Source organism: Rhinolophus sinicus, linkage group LG10, assembly GCF_036562045.2.
Source record: "Rhinolophus sinicus isolate RSC01 linkage group LG10, ASM3656204v1, whole genome shotgun sequence".
NCBI lineage: Eukaryota > Metazoa > Chordata > Mammalia > Chiroptera > Rhinolophidae > Rhinolophus > Rhinolophus sinicus.
In genome coordinates, this window is record NC_133759.1 from 107,366,869 (window position 1) to 107,383,532 (window position 16,664).

Below are 16,664 nucleotides of genomic sequence, written 5' to 3' on the forward strand. Positions count from 1 at the left end.
AGATCATTTTCTACAAAGTTGCTGTTTCTCTCAGCCTATTCTATTAAAATCTGTTATCAAAAGTTATTTCATTCCGATTTTTAAAACACTGACTAGGATGGAGACGCCCAAGAAGAGCTCACCTAAGGAGGACACAGGGACGTCAGGTGAGGTGACTCCTGTCAGACTGCTGTGCCCCCACAGCCTGGGAAAACAATGGCAGGGATAATATTTTAAGAGCTAGAATCTTAATTAAGCTGCCAGCACAGTTAAGATGTGGAGTAACCCACAGTGCTCAGATGCACGCGGCAGCTCTGAATCAGATCTTCCTGTGTTCCAGGAAGCCAGCTCAGGAAGAGATAGCATCAGGGCCCAGAAGTAGAAACTCAAGGCCAGTTTCCCAGGGCTCCTTCCCCCACACTGGTCACTTCGGTGGACCAGTACTGCGTGCGGGAAAGGACATTCTATCTTTCCTTACAACGACCCATGGAAATCTGTAGAAATGTGCAGGCAAATCAAGAGCAGAACTAGAGTCACAACACAATTTCAGCCAATACAATTTGTGTACAATAGGGCCAAAAGGATAGGAGAGAACCTAAATGTGTGCTCCTTACCTCCCACGTAAGCAGGCCTTGGATATCCTGGAAAAACATGTCGACCTTTTTCTTTAAAATTTCCTATAACACTTTTATAGTCTATGGTCTTAGAACCTTTCTAACTTCCTACCGTCTAATTTAAATTCTTGCTAATATAACTGAAATGCAGTCCTAGGCAACGTGTCTTTAAACGTTCTCTCTGCAGAGACGTAGATGGTGGTGTGGAAGGATGCAGGTGGACGGGCCGTGGGGATAGCTGGGAGTGGGGGATGGGTATAAGGAATTCATGACACTCTACTTTTGTATATGTTCAAAATTCTCCATATTAAAGTTTTATTTTTTAAGTATTATCTTCATAACTAAGCCAGAGAAACTGCTTACAACACGGAGCTTGACAAGGTTCTAGAGCACAAAGAGGCCAGATTTACTAGGGTGTCCTATCTGATAATGCTCCCTTAGTATGTCTTTATATTACACAGAAAAATAGACCCAATGACAATTTAACCCAATATAACGAGGTGCTTCCGGACACTCGGGTGTCCAGCCCAAGACAAAAGACCTATGGGTGATGAAAAGAGCCACGAGGGCAGGGTGTTTCTTATTGCTGCATCTCTCCACTGGGAAGCCCAACAGTCAAACACATCCCACCCAAAACATTTGTTCATTCAACAACTGTTTACTCAGCACCTTCTATAAAACAGGCACTGCCATAGGTCCTGGGAATCTAGAAGTTGAAAAAACAGGTTATATTCTCGAGCAGGGAGACAAACAATAAGAAAGTAAATAAATATATGGTACCTCAGATGGTGATAAGCAATGTGGAAAAATAAAGCAAGGGGTGGGGGAGGTTGTTATTTTATATGAAGTGATTAGAAAACACATTTCTGATGTTACAAAAATTCATGCAAGAAATGATGGTGGTCTGGCCCAGGTGGTTATAAAAATAGTTAATACTTGAGTGGCGCTTACTATGTGCCACACACTATTCTAAACTCGCCCAATCCCACAACAATCCTCTGAGGTGGGTACTATTATTAGCCCCATGATAATGAAGAAACTGAGCAATAGAGAGGTACCTTTTCCAAGGTCACACAGCACCCACGTGATGCTGAGGGTACACGCTGCTCCACTCCAGGACGGTGGACGGGTCAGAGCTCACTGTGCCCAGGACACGGGGGCAGACGCGACATGGAGTGTGAGGTGAAAGGGTCGAGGAGGACAGCTGCCATCAGTGTCCCTCACTCTTAAACACTGACTTTAAGGATGCCCTGACCTTTGAAAACACCCTCCTTTAAAAAGTTAAAAGACAGTGACCGACCCAAATAGACAAAAAGGGACTCAAAGGAAGCAGACAATGCAGGTGTTAAAAAAAAACACGCACTAAAACAACTATATTAATATCCTTAGAAATAAGAGGACAGATCTTATGAGAAGATGCTATTTATAAAGTGTGTGAATGTGTGAGGGGACGGGTGGTGGATGAAAAACTGGAAATAAAATGTAATAGAAAAAAATAAAGGCTCTCACGTAGCAGGAGGGAGACAAAAAGATGAACAAAAGGAGAACAGAAGCTCAATCCCAGAAATCCAACATTCAACTAACAGGTGTTCTAGAAAGAAAAGGAAGAGGAGGTATTCGCCAAAAAAAGCACGGGTGCACACGCGCGTGCGTGTGTGCGTGTGTGTGTGTGTGTGTGTGTGTGTGTAAATGTTTTCCAGAACTAAAGGACATGACTTTCCAGATTCAAAGGCCCAATGAGTATCCATCTTCATGAATGTAATGAACAGAAAAGACTCATCTGGGCAGGGCTTTGCAACCTTTCAGAATTTAGAGGTAAAGACTTAAAAGCTTCCATCCAAGTGGGGGGGAAGCAAAAGAGGCCACACAGGAAAGGACATCAGGTGGCCTCAGACCCCCCACAAAAGACCACTGGAAGGCAGCCACGAGTGACCATCCCACGCCTGCAACAGGGCCCAGCAGGTACCAAGCAGCCCAGCCAAACATGCTGAGAGGAGATTTAAACTCCCGCTGAGGAGAGGGGAGTAATTAGTGATACATTCATGAAAAACCAAGAAAATGATAACAAAGGGCAGGTCTAGGGAAAAGAGAAGATGTGAAAGAAATTTAACCACCAGAAACACTATCGGGTCAGCTGTGAATAGTATTTGTAGCAATAAAGCTACAAATGCTAACTAGTGACTTAACCAAAACGCGTCAGTAACTACGTTGTGGAGGGCAAGAGTGTGTGGACCTACGGGTGAGAGCACATAAACCATCTTCTCCCACAGGAGCAAGTCAGCATCTACTTAAACCGAGGAATGCTGGCTCGGCGTGTTGTACTGATAGGACTGAAAGCGGATAGAACTGAAAGCGCGCCTAGATGAGGCGAGGTGCCTGGGGAGCACACAGGGAGGATGAGGAGGGATGGGTGGGGCAGGAGCTCCCTTTTTTATTATAAGCCTGGAAAACTTTCGCTTTTTAAACTATCTCCACGTATTATTTGACAAAAGTTATAATTTACAAAATAGAGAAAAATGAGAGGAGAAAGAGGAAAAGAAAAGAGGACCAAGGAGATGGCAAAGAACATTTAAGGGATGAGACAGAGTCAAACAGGAAGCAGGAAAGGGGACACTGCAGAGGCTGATGGAGAAAAGCGGCGTCCGCTGTGCGGAAAGGCGAAGGAGGAAAGTGTTTTTCAAAAAGTCATGGAAAGAAATATGGCAATCAGTAGCAAAAGAACACAAAAATGATTCACTTTTTCATTGTTTTTGTTTGTTTGTTTGTTTGCCTAACTATTCCTGAGAACTAGTACTAACAAAGTCACTCAAAAGTAGAATAAAGCTTGTGGGAAAATATATACATTAAGTTGTTATCTATGAAAAATCAACTGTGAGAAAGGGTCCAGAAGAAGACAGACGATGAAAGGGAAGGAGAAGTGCTGATGACTATGCCCTAGAAGGAAGCTGGAGCTGAGAAGGGACAGGGTAAGGGCACAAATCAAGAAGAGCTGAGAAGAGTGACGTTTGTCTACGACTGCACATTCTGAATTCCTGTCTCTGAACCTTGAAAGTATGAAGGAAGTAAATGAGGATTATTCTTGGCATCCAGAAAATTCTTAAAAGGATTCATACTTCCACAGAACCATGTAAATCAACAGCATTTAAATATTTTTCATGTTTACAAGTTTGTGATTACGTTTTAAAAGTCAGAAATATTTTTGGTCACCTTTAAACAGTGCAACTTCATTTCATAGGTGGAAACTAAACTGTTATTCTTACAAATTTAAAAAGTTAAATATTAATGTGGTTTGGTTTGGTTTTCTTTTTGAGCCAAGTTATGGAAGTTAGCACGTCAGGGTCCTAATGTCACTAAGGAGTTATCTTTACTACTTCAGGAATCAACTATATGACAAGTATGCTTAAATTTCACCTCAGTTCTTTGCAATAGTAAACAGAAATAAAGATCCAGAGGAGAAATGACTGGAATGAGTCTGTGAGGGTGTGTCACGCTAATGAGTCTTCTTGACAGTCCGAGGCAGTGAAGTTGCTGAACGACGTGGGTGACGTGGGTGCCAGGACCCCTCACTCCACAATCAGGCCTGCCACTGGCTGGCAGGATGGGACTGAATCTGCTACTTCATTTGCCTGCGACGCAGTCCCTTCGCCTGTAAACGGGCATGTCAGCTCTAAAGTTCTGTACACAAGGACTGAGAATTCCAAAACTTTATGAGCCCACCAAGTGCCTAGATGGTTAATATTGGTAGTCAAATCTTTTACTAAAGTTAATTTTATTTTTCTTAAAGAAAAAGAAGTTAAATTACAGATTTCTGGACTGTACCCCAGCAGGAGGTCTCTAGGAGAGTGTTCCCAGGGGACTATTTCAGTAAGTTTGTTATTTTTCAGCATCTCACTAGCAATCAGTGTCCGGGTGTTGGTTTTAATAATAGTCTGAAGTCAGAGTCAAGTGGAGCCTTGCGCTGTAACTGGCGGCTGCACCCTTGGGAAGTAACAGTTGCTGCTGACATAAGAGCCATCCTACAGAGGCACATGCCAGGGAGAAGCCAAAGAGGAGTTTCTGTCCTTTGCAAGGGACACAGGTTGGATTTATTGAGGGTTCGGAGGAAGACTCTGCCATGTGAAAAACACATGAAGCTTAAATTCAGTGGCTAACCTGAGAAGCAACCAACAGATCATAACACTTTTGTTTGGCAATAAAAGGTTAAAACTACAAAATTTCACAATTACTCGTTAAAGTAGATACTTTAAATGTGCAAATGATTGCAAACTCATCTTCCTCTAAGTCCAAGATGTCTTAGAGATGTCCTTCCTCTAATTAAAGGTTATAAAATATCACGTCAAATTCAAGTCTCCTGTTCAGAATCGCAAAAAAAAAAAAAAAAAAAGGACAGATATATTCAGGATGGACTTTGAACATGGAGAACAAAGGAGAAAGAAAAATGAGCTTTTAAAAATTAAAATTATACTGTTTTCACTTGGGGATAAGAGCAACTTCTCTCTCAAAAATCACTATAATGGATGCTTGTAACTAAATTATTTTCTCTTATCCAAGGCATACGTGTTGCCAAAAGAAGTCCTGAATTATCTACACTAGTATATGAGCCTATGATGTTCTTAAACCCAACTGGTTATACCAGCGTTATAATGTAGCAGTTTCAGAGATAAACAGTTTACTTTGTTTAGCTAATCCTAAGAATATTTTGTACATCATCGCAAATATATTAAAATGTATCAACTAGCAAAAAAAAGTACCTGTTGAAAAATATGAAATAGGCTACAAATCAGCAAGCTTGAAAAAATAAACTTTTTCAAGCCAAGACGTTAACACGATATTACACTGGACCAAAATAACCTCACAAGCTATTACCCAGGCGGAGAATCAGGGCCTGCCTGTGGCCAGGTGCACACCTATCACCGGGAGCAAGAATGTCGCTGAGGGCGATCTGCTCGGGCCCAGGTCCCCTGCTAGGCTGAGCTGCAGCGGGCAGAACCTGGCGGCCCCGGGCGGGCACATCTACACCCAGAGGTTCTCAGCTCACCAGGCGGCACCTGACGGTCAGGAGACGGCTCACAGTGTTACTGATGATTCACAAAGAACACTTATAAATGTAAAAAGCCTGTTATTTATACTGACTTCTAGAGAGCCGGCTGAAGTTAAAAAAACCACCAAAACCACCAAAGGTATTTAGAGCTGTAGTGCGTCTGCCCTGGAGGGCTTCCATTCCTGTGCGGTTACGCACAGGCACGTTCCACAAGCAGATTCTTCAGAATGACACTCCCGACAGTGACCAGCAGGAGAGAGAGCCTCAGGTTTTACTAGGTGCTGACACTCATGGCAAAACTGTTCTTCCTTCTTGGAATCTCACTAGTTATACAAGTCAACAGATTTCTATTAAGTAACTGATATTACTCTGCCTCTAGTAGAAAATATTTCTGTTGTGGGGGCTAAGAAATCACCAGAAAAGCACTCTAAATGCAGATTTCCAGGCCAACCTCCAGAACTCGGATTCAGTTGGTTTGTTTGGGGCTCAAAACCTGTGTTCCTACAAATACCTAGGTGATGCTGATGTAAGCGACCTGCTTTATAAAAACATCTTTATTTTCCCCTGAAATATTTTCAGCTGAACTGATACCGTAGCTGGAATTTACATCAAAACAACGGGGGGCTGAGCCAGTGGGGAGGGCACAGGTGAACAAGACTGACCGTAACACTGGCTCACGGGGACATGAGGCTTCATTATATTATTTCCTTTACCTTTGTGTATGTTTGAAAATTTCCATAATAAAGAAAGAAAAACTCTGTAAACGGTCAAAACAAGTCCATAGTACCCCCCCAACCCGCGTTCTTCAAGACACTTGCCACCAGACATTTCATCTGAACTATTACAACTAAAGGAGGGGCCTACAGTCTCTTTCAACAATGTCCCAAGCTGACAGACCCCCTAAAATAACTCTAACCAAATTCTTAAGCCTAAGAGGTTTCCTTCACATTCTTCGAGATTAGGCTGCTCTTGGAGAGAGTAAATCAAACCTACCTTTCAAATATCCATCGCTCTAACATAAAAACAACTTCCTGTCAATATCATTACATCACAAACATAGGATGTAGAGCATGAGCGAGATGGTCAAGTGACAGGGAGAAAACACAGGCGGGGACCTTCCAAGTCATCTGTTTCTAAGAGATCCTTTGTCCCTCCAAAATCTCACTCACTCTTTTTCCCCGAAACCTAGGATTAGATATGAGGAGGCAGAGGATCAAACTCCTATATAAATGTTCCAGTAGCAGTGAGCACATCCAGTGCCTAGATTTTGGTTTCTAATATCGATCTCCAAGAAAAGCAACCAGCCTGGAGAAACGGCTGATTCTAGGGCCGGAGCAGGGAACATACAAAATGAGCCTGTAGCTTCTTATAGTGCCAGACAGTACGGAGGTGCTTTAAAAACAAGCAAAAAGCAAAGGATACATGTCAACAGGACACAGGAGCCAACTGAAAGTGTTCCCAATGACCAATGCTAATACAACCTGAGCATCAAAAATAAATGACATAGTATTGGATTACAACCCAAAATCCATGTGTCCATACAGATATAAATAAGTAACTGAATAAGGAAATAAATAGGGTCAAACTGTTAAATCTCCCATGCAAGAGAATTCCAAATAATTTATACAGCTACTTCTCCCTCAAGGAAGGGAGCGGCCTCAGGCCCACTTAAGTGTGGGACATACACATGCACGGTGCAGAGAAAGGAAGAAAAGGCAACTTTCCCAAGGAGAAAGCTGACAAACAGGACCTCAGCCCGGTGACCAGTCCTGTTGAAAGCCTGTATCCTTAATATGATGTGACGGGAATGGCACTTTAACTCTGTCTTCCTCCCCCAAACATACAGCCCCAGTCTAATCATGAGGAAAACACCAAACAAACGCCAACAGAGTGATATCCTACAAAATACCTGACCAGCACCTCTCAAAACTGTCAAAATCATCACAACAAAGAACAGACTGGAGGAGCCTAAGGGGACATGACAACGAAAGGTAATGTAGTGTCCTGGAACAGAAAAAGGACTTAGGAAAACACTAAAGAAATTTAAATAAAATATGGACTTTAGTTAATAATAGTGTATTAGTTTTGGCTCCTAGCTGTGGCAAATGTACTAACTAACGGAAGATGTTAACAATAGGGAAAAACTGCATAGAGGATATACAGGAACTCTTTGCACCATCTTTGCAACTTTTCTGTAAATCTAAAATTGTTCAGAAAGAAAAAGTTTATTCTAAAAAACAAAACTGTAAATGGCCTCATCCCAGGTGATGAACTGTGGCTGGATGAAAAGCAAGGTTCACAGAAGAATTACAAACTCTCGGCTTACACCCTCTCCTTTTAACACACACACGCACACACAGGCACAGACACACACGACAGGAGTCTGGTAAACTTACCGTGTTTCCCTGAAAATAAGACCTGGCCGGACCATCAGCTCTAATGCGTCTTTTGGAGCAAAAATAGACCAGGTCTTATATTAATTTTTGCTCCAATAGACGCATTAGAGCTGATGGTCTGGCCAGGTCTCATTTTCGGGGAAACAGTTTTCCAGTATCATCTTTAGCATCCTCACCCACAAACCTTTACTGAGCGCCCAGAACCCATGAGGTACCATGCAAACACTAGAAATACAAAGGATGTAGACTCAGTCCTTGCAATCCAGGTGAAGAGGCAGAACTTAAAGAAACCAGTGGTCTTTGCTAAGTACGAACTGAAGGCTGGTACAATGAATCCAAACCTTTCTGATCACACAGCCTGCCCTCAGTCAATTTTCTTTACATTCCTTCCATTTCATGTAAATTTACTTATTTACAAACCATAAAAATGTTAGTGTACCAATATATTCTATGCCTTAAAAATTCACACGTCAAAATTTTAAAAGGATGAAACGAAAATAAATAAAAACTTAAGTTCCAATGTTTTCATCCTGTCTCCCAAGTAAACACCCTAGGAGTTCATTGGGGTGGGAATCTCTCAGGACTGGGCAAGAAGGTCTTAGTAGGGAAATTAAGGCTGCAAAGAGGTTTCAGGCACCTGAGACATCTGGCATCAACAGTTCTCACAACAGTCAAATGATATTTGGAGTCTCTGCACTGTGCTAACCTTTGCAAAAAATACTTTTTTGAAATACTGATGTTATTTTTCTGATATGCCTGTTCATTGTAATGCCAAGCATGGTTCCAAATTAGTCATTTGCTACAATTTAAAAATACTTTACTCCACTATTTTGCTCCGACACACTGATTTTACTATATTTCTTCAGCTTTCTCTTGCAACAGTGTCTTCATATGAAAATTCATAGAAAAGTTGAGAATTAAATCTAAAAACAACCCTACATGTAGCAATCTGTTTTAGACAAGGAATGTTTGTCCAGCTCCTCCTTTTTATAATATTCCCCTCCTCATTTTGAGTAATAAATATTTGAAAAAGAGTAAAGCACAGCTAGGAGACTTCAAAAAGATATGATTTTGAAAGAGAGAGAGAGAGAGAGAGAGAGACAGTCAGTCAGTCAGTCAGTCAGTCATACTCATCTCCCCAAATGACACTTCCTAAGGGAAGCCTCAGCCCCAGGCTGGGTCCACGAGGGGGTAGGTTAAGCGACTGCCTTCAGGGTGCTTTATGGAGTATACAATTTTGTTTCAGATCAACTAAGCTTAGATGGCTCTTGGTTCCTTTAAGAAAATTAAAACCAGCAATTGTTCACATGCAAGAGCTTTAGTCATCTTGAGATCTAAAAACAGGTTTATTACATAAAAGCGGACTAATCAGACCATTTAAAAAATTTCTAGCATAATTCCCCAACATTGTGAATTTCACGAATTAACAATACCAGCCTATATATTATACTGAAATAAGCTAGATTTAAGGGATCTCTTCTTCACCCATCATATAACAAGTTATTTTGAGTAACAAAGATTTTTAGGCATTCCATGATAAGCAGCTACCACTTTGAGTTCCTTCTTTGAGGCTATGCCACCCACCATTAGTCAATTTTATGCAACCCACCAAGTTTACAAATCTGACACAATGAAGAAATCTACGTTGCCATTTGCCCGACATGTAGCAGTCATGGCATACCACCGTGACACTACCTCACCCTCCCAACAACCCTCTAGGTAAATACCCTGTTTCCCCAAAAATAAGACCTAGCTGGACAATCAGCTTGAATGTGTCTTTTGGAGCAAAAATTAATATAAGACCTGATATTATATTATGTTATGCTATATTTTACTATAAGACCCAATCTTATAGTAAAATAAGACTGGGTCTTATATTAATTTTTTGCTCCAAAAGACACATTAGAGCTGATTGTCCGGCTAGGTCTTATTTTCAGGGAAACACAGTATTATCAACATCTTTTCTTAATAGTTGCGTTTCTAAGAAGCTTGGAGAGGTCAAGAAACTGGCCCAAGGTCTTAAAGCTATTGAAGTGGCAGAGGAAGGCCTCACACCAGGACCAACTCCAAAGTCCAAGTTCCAGCTACAACACCTACTCCTCCTGTGATTGGTTCATGACTTTTACTCTCAACTAGACTGAAAAGCTGGATTCTTTTTATATGTCCATCTACAAGGGCTTTTCTGAGGACTCGTTTGTTTAACACTTTCAGAACACTGGCCATCCCTTATTTACATTACAAAGTCTTTTTTATTATATGTGCAGCTGTTATCTAAGTGACACAGCCCACAGTGGATGCAGAGGGCCCAAGGGCTCTAAAGGTGAAGAGCTGCATAAACAGCACACGATACCAGGAAAACTGTGCGGACTTGATCACTTCAGTGCTAATCAGCTATAAAATTGTTGGACAGACTTCCTATTACTGTACAAATGGGCATTTTTAGTTAACCCAAAAATATCACCAACTAAAAGCAATTACAGCATTGCCAACCGAAATTGAATCTCAAGCCTTAAATCCCGAAATAATTTGCATGGAAAGCTTGTTGAAAATACTTTTTATTTCTCAGAAACAGATAAAATAAACACAAAAATTTGCACTTTAGAAAGCATTTCCTTTACTTCAGAAATCTTTGTAAAGGTACAAGTCTGTTTGTTTAATCTAAAACGAGAGCCCCGGTTTCCTAAGCTGTTTAATCAGTAGTTGAGTCCCACCGGCTTCAGTGAGGTCCTTTATCTGGAACTGCTAAAAGCTTCCTCTGTACTCGGTGACCTAATATGTCGCAGAACAATAGAAGTGGTTTCCTTGTCTAACCACTACCCTAATATTAATACACTGTGGACTTAGAGGAATGCCCCACACATACAGCATCTTCCTGTATGACGTGAATTGGAGAATCTTATAAAAGACACACGAATGTTCTCTAAGAGAAGAATAACCTTATCACTATGATCTGTAGAAAAGAATTTCTTAACTGTAATCTTAGTTTGGTAATTTGTGTGAAATTAGTGGACTTTCTGCCTTTATATAAGCTTTCCAGTGAGAACCAACAAGATCTGTCTACATTAACAAGGGCCCTTGCAGAAATATAGATCCTCAGGAAAAGCAGCTTCCAGAGAGGGCATAAAGGGACACCCAGAGAAAAAAAAGAGAGACCTAAAATTAAGTTCAACCAAGAAATGCCTTCTTGCCCGAGGAGCAAAGGAAATCCACATACTAACAAAGCTTTATTATGACTGAATGGGTAAATACCTTTTTGAATTTCCAAACCTAGAAATGATTCTGGATGACAAAGAAACTTTGAATAATTGAACTTCGATTTAAATGCTGAATTTAGGTAACTGCCTCATTTCTTTCCCCATGCAAATGGGCTGGCAAAGGATAAAACTCAAGTATTTTTTCCAATCTATCCCTGATTAAGCCATGCTTTCTCCAAGGCACCATTAATCAGTTTGAACTTCAAGTAGAAAGAATAAGGCCAAGGAGGCAAAAGACCCTAAGCAATGATCTATCCTTAATTTGACAGTGGCCAGCCCTGCCTTCAGATGAAGTACAGGCCCCCAGATAATTAAAAGCTTGAGAGTTATGTTTTCAATGTTTAACTGCTCTTTTATCTACCATGTATGTTCAAAGGGGTTCCTCTTTCTTAACCAGTTAGTTCATTTACCAGGATTAGCTCAAGGGTTTCTTTATTTTCCGTGGTTTAGAATACATCTCTGCTACCAGGATTAACAATCTCTTCTGGATGGAAATACAACCCCCCAAAATCTAGGTGCAATTGTGCATCTTTTCTATAGAATTTATCTCTAGGTACCTGTCATTCTTATGCCACATGTCTAGCCATACACCTTCCAAGCAACAGAATATGAAGGGAAAATCTGCAAACGCTGCTATAAATCACCAAATATTTCTTTATGCTTTTTTACGTCAAAATTTGATTTCTATTTATGAATTCATTTTCCTGATTGTTTTACAGCACACTAAAAAACAACAAAAACCCTTAGATTTTATGATTTATACCTCCATAAAATAGTAAAACAATGGAATTAAAAAATGTTAAGGGGTTTATAGGCAGACATATTTCCATAGGTTCCTACGTAGAATCTGCTTTCAAAATATATAAAAATTCGATTAAGTGCAAATTCATCTGGAAACTTCCTGAAACCCTTTCACTCTTTATCCACTATCCTACTTTAGTGCTAATTTTCAATCTCACCATCAGTACCTTTCAATATCAACATTAATATATTTCCATATACTCTTTTATAACTTCCCAGCTACTTTCTGTGAGTCTTAGCTGGGCTGCCTGTACTTTTAATAATACTCACTGCTCTTATCTATGAGATCAGAAAACAATTCACCTTACAAATATTTGATCTAAGGCAGTGGCAGAAATTTAGCAATCCATTATATGGTACAATGATAACAGTTAATACTCAACTACAGGGCACTCAATGACATGACCTGGCACAGCTCCGGAAAGAATTACATATAGCTTTCCTTGTAGATGTGTTTGAAAAATATGTCTTCACTGGGAACAGTAACTTCCACATTCTGTACCCAATTAACATCATTCTAAAATAACTCTTGACCTCAAGAGTATTCCTAAACAGTTACACGATTTGAATCACACAACTAGGGGAATCCAAGACCTGGGTTTTAGTTAGGATTCTGCACACAAGTTAGCTGTAGGTCATTTGACCCCCCAGTATCTCAGGGTCTTCAATTGCAAAATGAAGAAACTGAACTAACTTTCCTTTAAGGTCTATTCCAACTCTAAAATTCTATGAATCTATAAAATGTCAGTCTCTCCTCATTTCAAAGGTAAGCAGCCAATGATAATGGCAAATTAGCCTACGTTATTTTTTTCCTTTGAAAGAAAGTGACCCAACTTGGGATGCTTTCTTGGGTTGAAGTTTTATCTAGGAAAATACACTGCAAAGGAAAACGACATCGATAAAATACAAAGAAAATCACACTGGCTTCAATCACCCTTGGGCCATTTTGTCAATAGTTATTCAAAGGCTGCTACTCTGATCACTGGCTTCCTAAAATAGAAATATTTACAGAGTTGTTTCCTTCTCATCCCCAGAGATTCAATCCGAATACAAAGCACGGCGTCTAAAATTGATTTCAACTTCAGAACAAGTTTCAGGGAGCGAAGGAAACTTCGCACAGCTCTCCAAGTCGTTTGCATTTAAGTATGATGAGACTTAAGAAACGGTTCTTATTATAAGCTATGAAGAGCTCACAGGAGGCAGGTGACATCTGGAAAGGCAAGCAGGACTGCCAAGGAGGGACGCAGGCTGAAGACCTTCAGGCAACAGGTACAGAGCCAGTACCGCAGTCTGCCCGGCTGCACCCCGCTCGCCGCCCTTCGCAGCCCCAACAGCATCGCCTCGCCCCCGCTTCGGCCCTGGAAAGGCAGCCCGCACCCCCACCCTACGCCCCTGCGGCAGAAACCTCTCTAATCGCTCGTTTCCCGGGCCTCCCGCCCCGGCAGGCTCCCAATTCCTCGGCGCCGAGGCCGGACCGGGCCTGATGCCTTCACCCCTGGCGCCCGGGTCGCAATGGTCCCGCAGTCCGGTCGCCCCAGCCCCGTCCCCGCCGCGGGCCCGCTCACCTGCACCTGTTTGCGGAAGTGGCGCGGCCCCGGTACTGCCAGCGGCCAGGAGCAGCAGCAACAGCAGCAGCAACGCCGGCGGCCCCGGCATCTCGCCCACCGCACGGCCCCGGGGCCGGCTCTCGGGTCGCCTTCCGTCCGTCCGTCGGTCAGTCGCTCCTGCCTCCCTATGCTGCCTCAGCGGCACCCGCGCCGGCTGCTCCTGGTCACACGGCGCTTCGGCCAAACCTCAGCTCGGCTCCTGGTCCGCACCCGCCGCTCCGGCCACAGAAACACCATCCTTGCCGCCCGTCCGCCAGCCTGCGCCGCCGCCGCCTCTCAACAGCAGCAACGGCAGCAGCCCTGCGGAACCGCGGGCCCGGGGAGCCGCGTTCCCGCCGCCATGATGGGCTGCGTCATGTGACGTAGAGCGGGGGCGGGAGGCCCTAATGGATGGCCCAGCCAGCCAATCGGCAGTTCCACAGGGCCCTGGAGGCCCCGCCCATCACCCTGGAGGAGGGAGGGTGTCCGTCGGTGCGCCCCCTGCAGACGGGAGAGTGAGTGGGCAGCAGGTAATACCCGCAATTATTTTAAATTTAAAAATACAGGGAAGTACAAAGAAGACAATAAAAAAAAAATCAAGAATACATCCTGAATTTTTTCTCAGTATTTTAAAACATGTAACAGTGGGCCTGTTTTGTCTTTTGCCTTTTTAATTTGTCAGAGCCGTTTTGGGCTCTTCTCCTTAGGTTAACCTACACATCCTAGCAGCCACCAAGGAGCTTTGGGTTTTTTATTTCAATTCAGCAAGAATAGAATGCCTCTCCCCTCACACCCACTGACTCAGCTCCTGACCTCAAGCCATTCCCTTTGCCATTTCCCACTTCCTGTCCTCTCTTGGCTACCTGACACTTCTTTCCTCTGTCCAGGCACACCTGAAGGATGACGTCATCTAAGAAGGCTGCACCCCAACCCCAGGAGAAATGACTAACATCTCCTAGCGCCCTGCTCCAGTCCTTGACAGACTGCTATCCCAGATGCCGTATTTTATTGTTCCTGTGACTGTAAGCTCCCTGAGGACAGCAACTGTGCCCGGCTCAGCTCCGGTTCCCAGGGGGCTGGCTTAGGGCCTGCCTCCCAATAGACATTCTCCAAAGGATGGATGCCTGGCACCGGTGGTGCTCGGGAGGAGCAGCTCCCACAGGCTGACCTCTCCCCACCAAGAGACAAGGCCCAGCCAACAGGTGGAAAAGGTAGAGAAAGCACTTTCCAGGCAGAAGTAACAGTGATCAGAGGCCTGGAGGTTGAGAAAGGGCGGGGCTTTCCTGGAGAATGAACCTGTAGTCCAGTTTGTACAGGAGAGAAACTGATTTGAATCTTACCAGATGAGGAGGCTCCACCGACTGGCAGCAGGGGAGCCCCCCCCAATTCTCCAAACTCCTCTAATGTCCATCCTACATGCCGCTCTCTAGTGCTAACCCAGCGCTGGACACACAGAATCTACGCCCAGGGAGTATTTGTTGAATCGTTAAGGCAAGCCAATAAATACCTAAGTAAACAAATAGCTGGAATGTGGCATGCTGAGCTTCCACGACTGACTGCTGATCTCTGTGTGGGAAAGGGAAGGAAGGTAAAGGTCTAGAAAAGAGATACAATTGCCCTGTTGTGCTTCTACATCTATCAGGAAGCTCCGGCTTTAGAGTCAAGGAAGCCAGGGAACGCTCAGCTGTGTGCCGGGAGGAGTGGCCGTGTGTGCAGCAGTGCTGGCCCGACCGGCATAATCCTGGTGGTTGTTCATTATCATTAAAGTGCATCCCAACAACGACACGTCAGACCACATCCCCAAAGCGGGTTTCGTTATTATTTGAGCGAGCCCAAAAGTTTATAAACAACTTTTTTTTCCACTTCACAGAACAGGGGTTAAGGTACACATTCCTCAAAGGGTGTCTGATGGCAACCTTTACCCCACCACCCACCTCACGACTCACACCTTTGCCCAGGGCTTCTCTTGAAGACGTCCAGAATTTACAAAACAGCTGAAAACTGTTTGCTTTGTCTAGATTCACCTAACAATCAGAAAACAACCTGTGGCACACATTTGGGATTAAATCCGAAATTGTGATGGTGCAAGTTATTTTACTACAAGTTATTTTACTACATTTATTTTACTAGAATTACTATATTTTACCGTTATCTATGCTTTGAGGTTATTTATATCTATTATAGCTGTATACTAAAAATACTATATTATACTGCACTACTGCACATCTCTTCCCAACTCTGACTTCCGTGCTATCATGTCTGTAGCTTGAAACAAGCCATGGTGTGAATATTTACACCATGGCAATTGGCAAACAGGGCTCTTTTCCTCCAGGAGAGCCATTTGTCTTGCGCACTAGTGGTCTTGCCATAGGACACCCTCCATAAGGTTTTGGTGATTGCACCGTGCTGACTTGCGTCCCTTTTGTGGTTTCATTACTTACCTTCAGCCTTAGGCAAATAAGGAGTCCACGCAGACTGAAAGTCACACTGTCCCTAGTTCTCTGTCAATCGAAGGCCACAGACCTCATCCCCGACTCTCTTTCTATATGCCTTTGTATGACGTCTTCACCTTTTCTTGCCTTCTAGGTCCTCAGTCTAAAATTGAGTCAAGGACAGCTCACCAGGTGTGTTAGCCTTTCAGAGCCCTGAGTCACCTCCTGTTTTGGGGAGGCACACGTAATATGGTAAGAATGAATGAATGAATGGAAATAAGAAATGCTGAAGCAAGGCTCAAATATATGCTAAAGTTTAAGTCTAACAATTTAACACCTTTAATATACTGCATATTTACAGTGCAATATCCACAATGCTATCCACAAGATAATTACAGGATTTATAAAAGCGAGATTCAGCAATGGGATAGCACTTTAAAATCATATTATGAACATATTTTTTCCAAGCTAAGTAATAACTCTTTAAACTTTTCCTAATTTTAGAATATTTTCATCATTCCTTAAAGCAAATCTGTACCATTAGCAGTCATTTGCCACCTC

General features: G+C 42.7%; 1 protein-coding gene across 2 annotated transcripts in view; it reads right to left on the minus strand.

Annotated features, from left to right (window-relative positions):
- LMTK2 (lemur tyrosine kinase 2) overlaps positions 1-14,051 on the minus strand; it is a 67,252-nt gene extending 53,201 nt beyond the window's left edge. Inside the window, exon 1 of one of the 2 annotated variants that reach the window (XM_019716485.2) lies at positions 13,651-14,051. In XM_019716485.2, coding sequence (XP_019572044.2) covers positions 13,651-13,741 — 91 coding nt within the window. In that variant the 5' untranslated portion in view covers positions 13,742-14,051. The remainder of the gene's footprint in view (positions 1-13,650) is intronic. The other variant, XM_019716486.2, reaches the window with a different exon arrangement.
- Between the last annotated feature and the right edge of the window lie 2,613 nt (positions 14,052-16,664).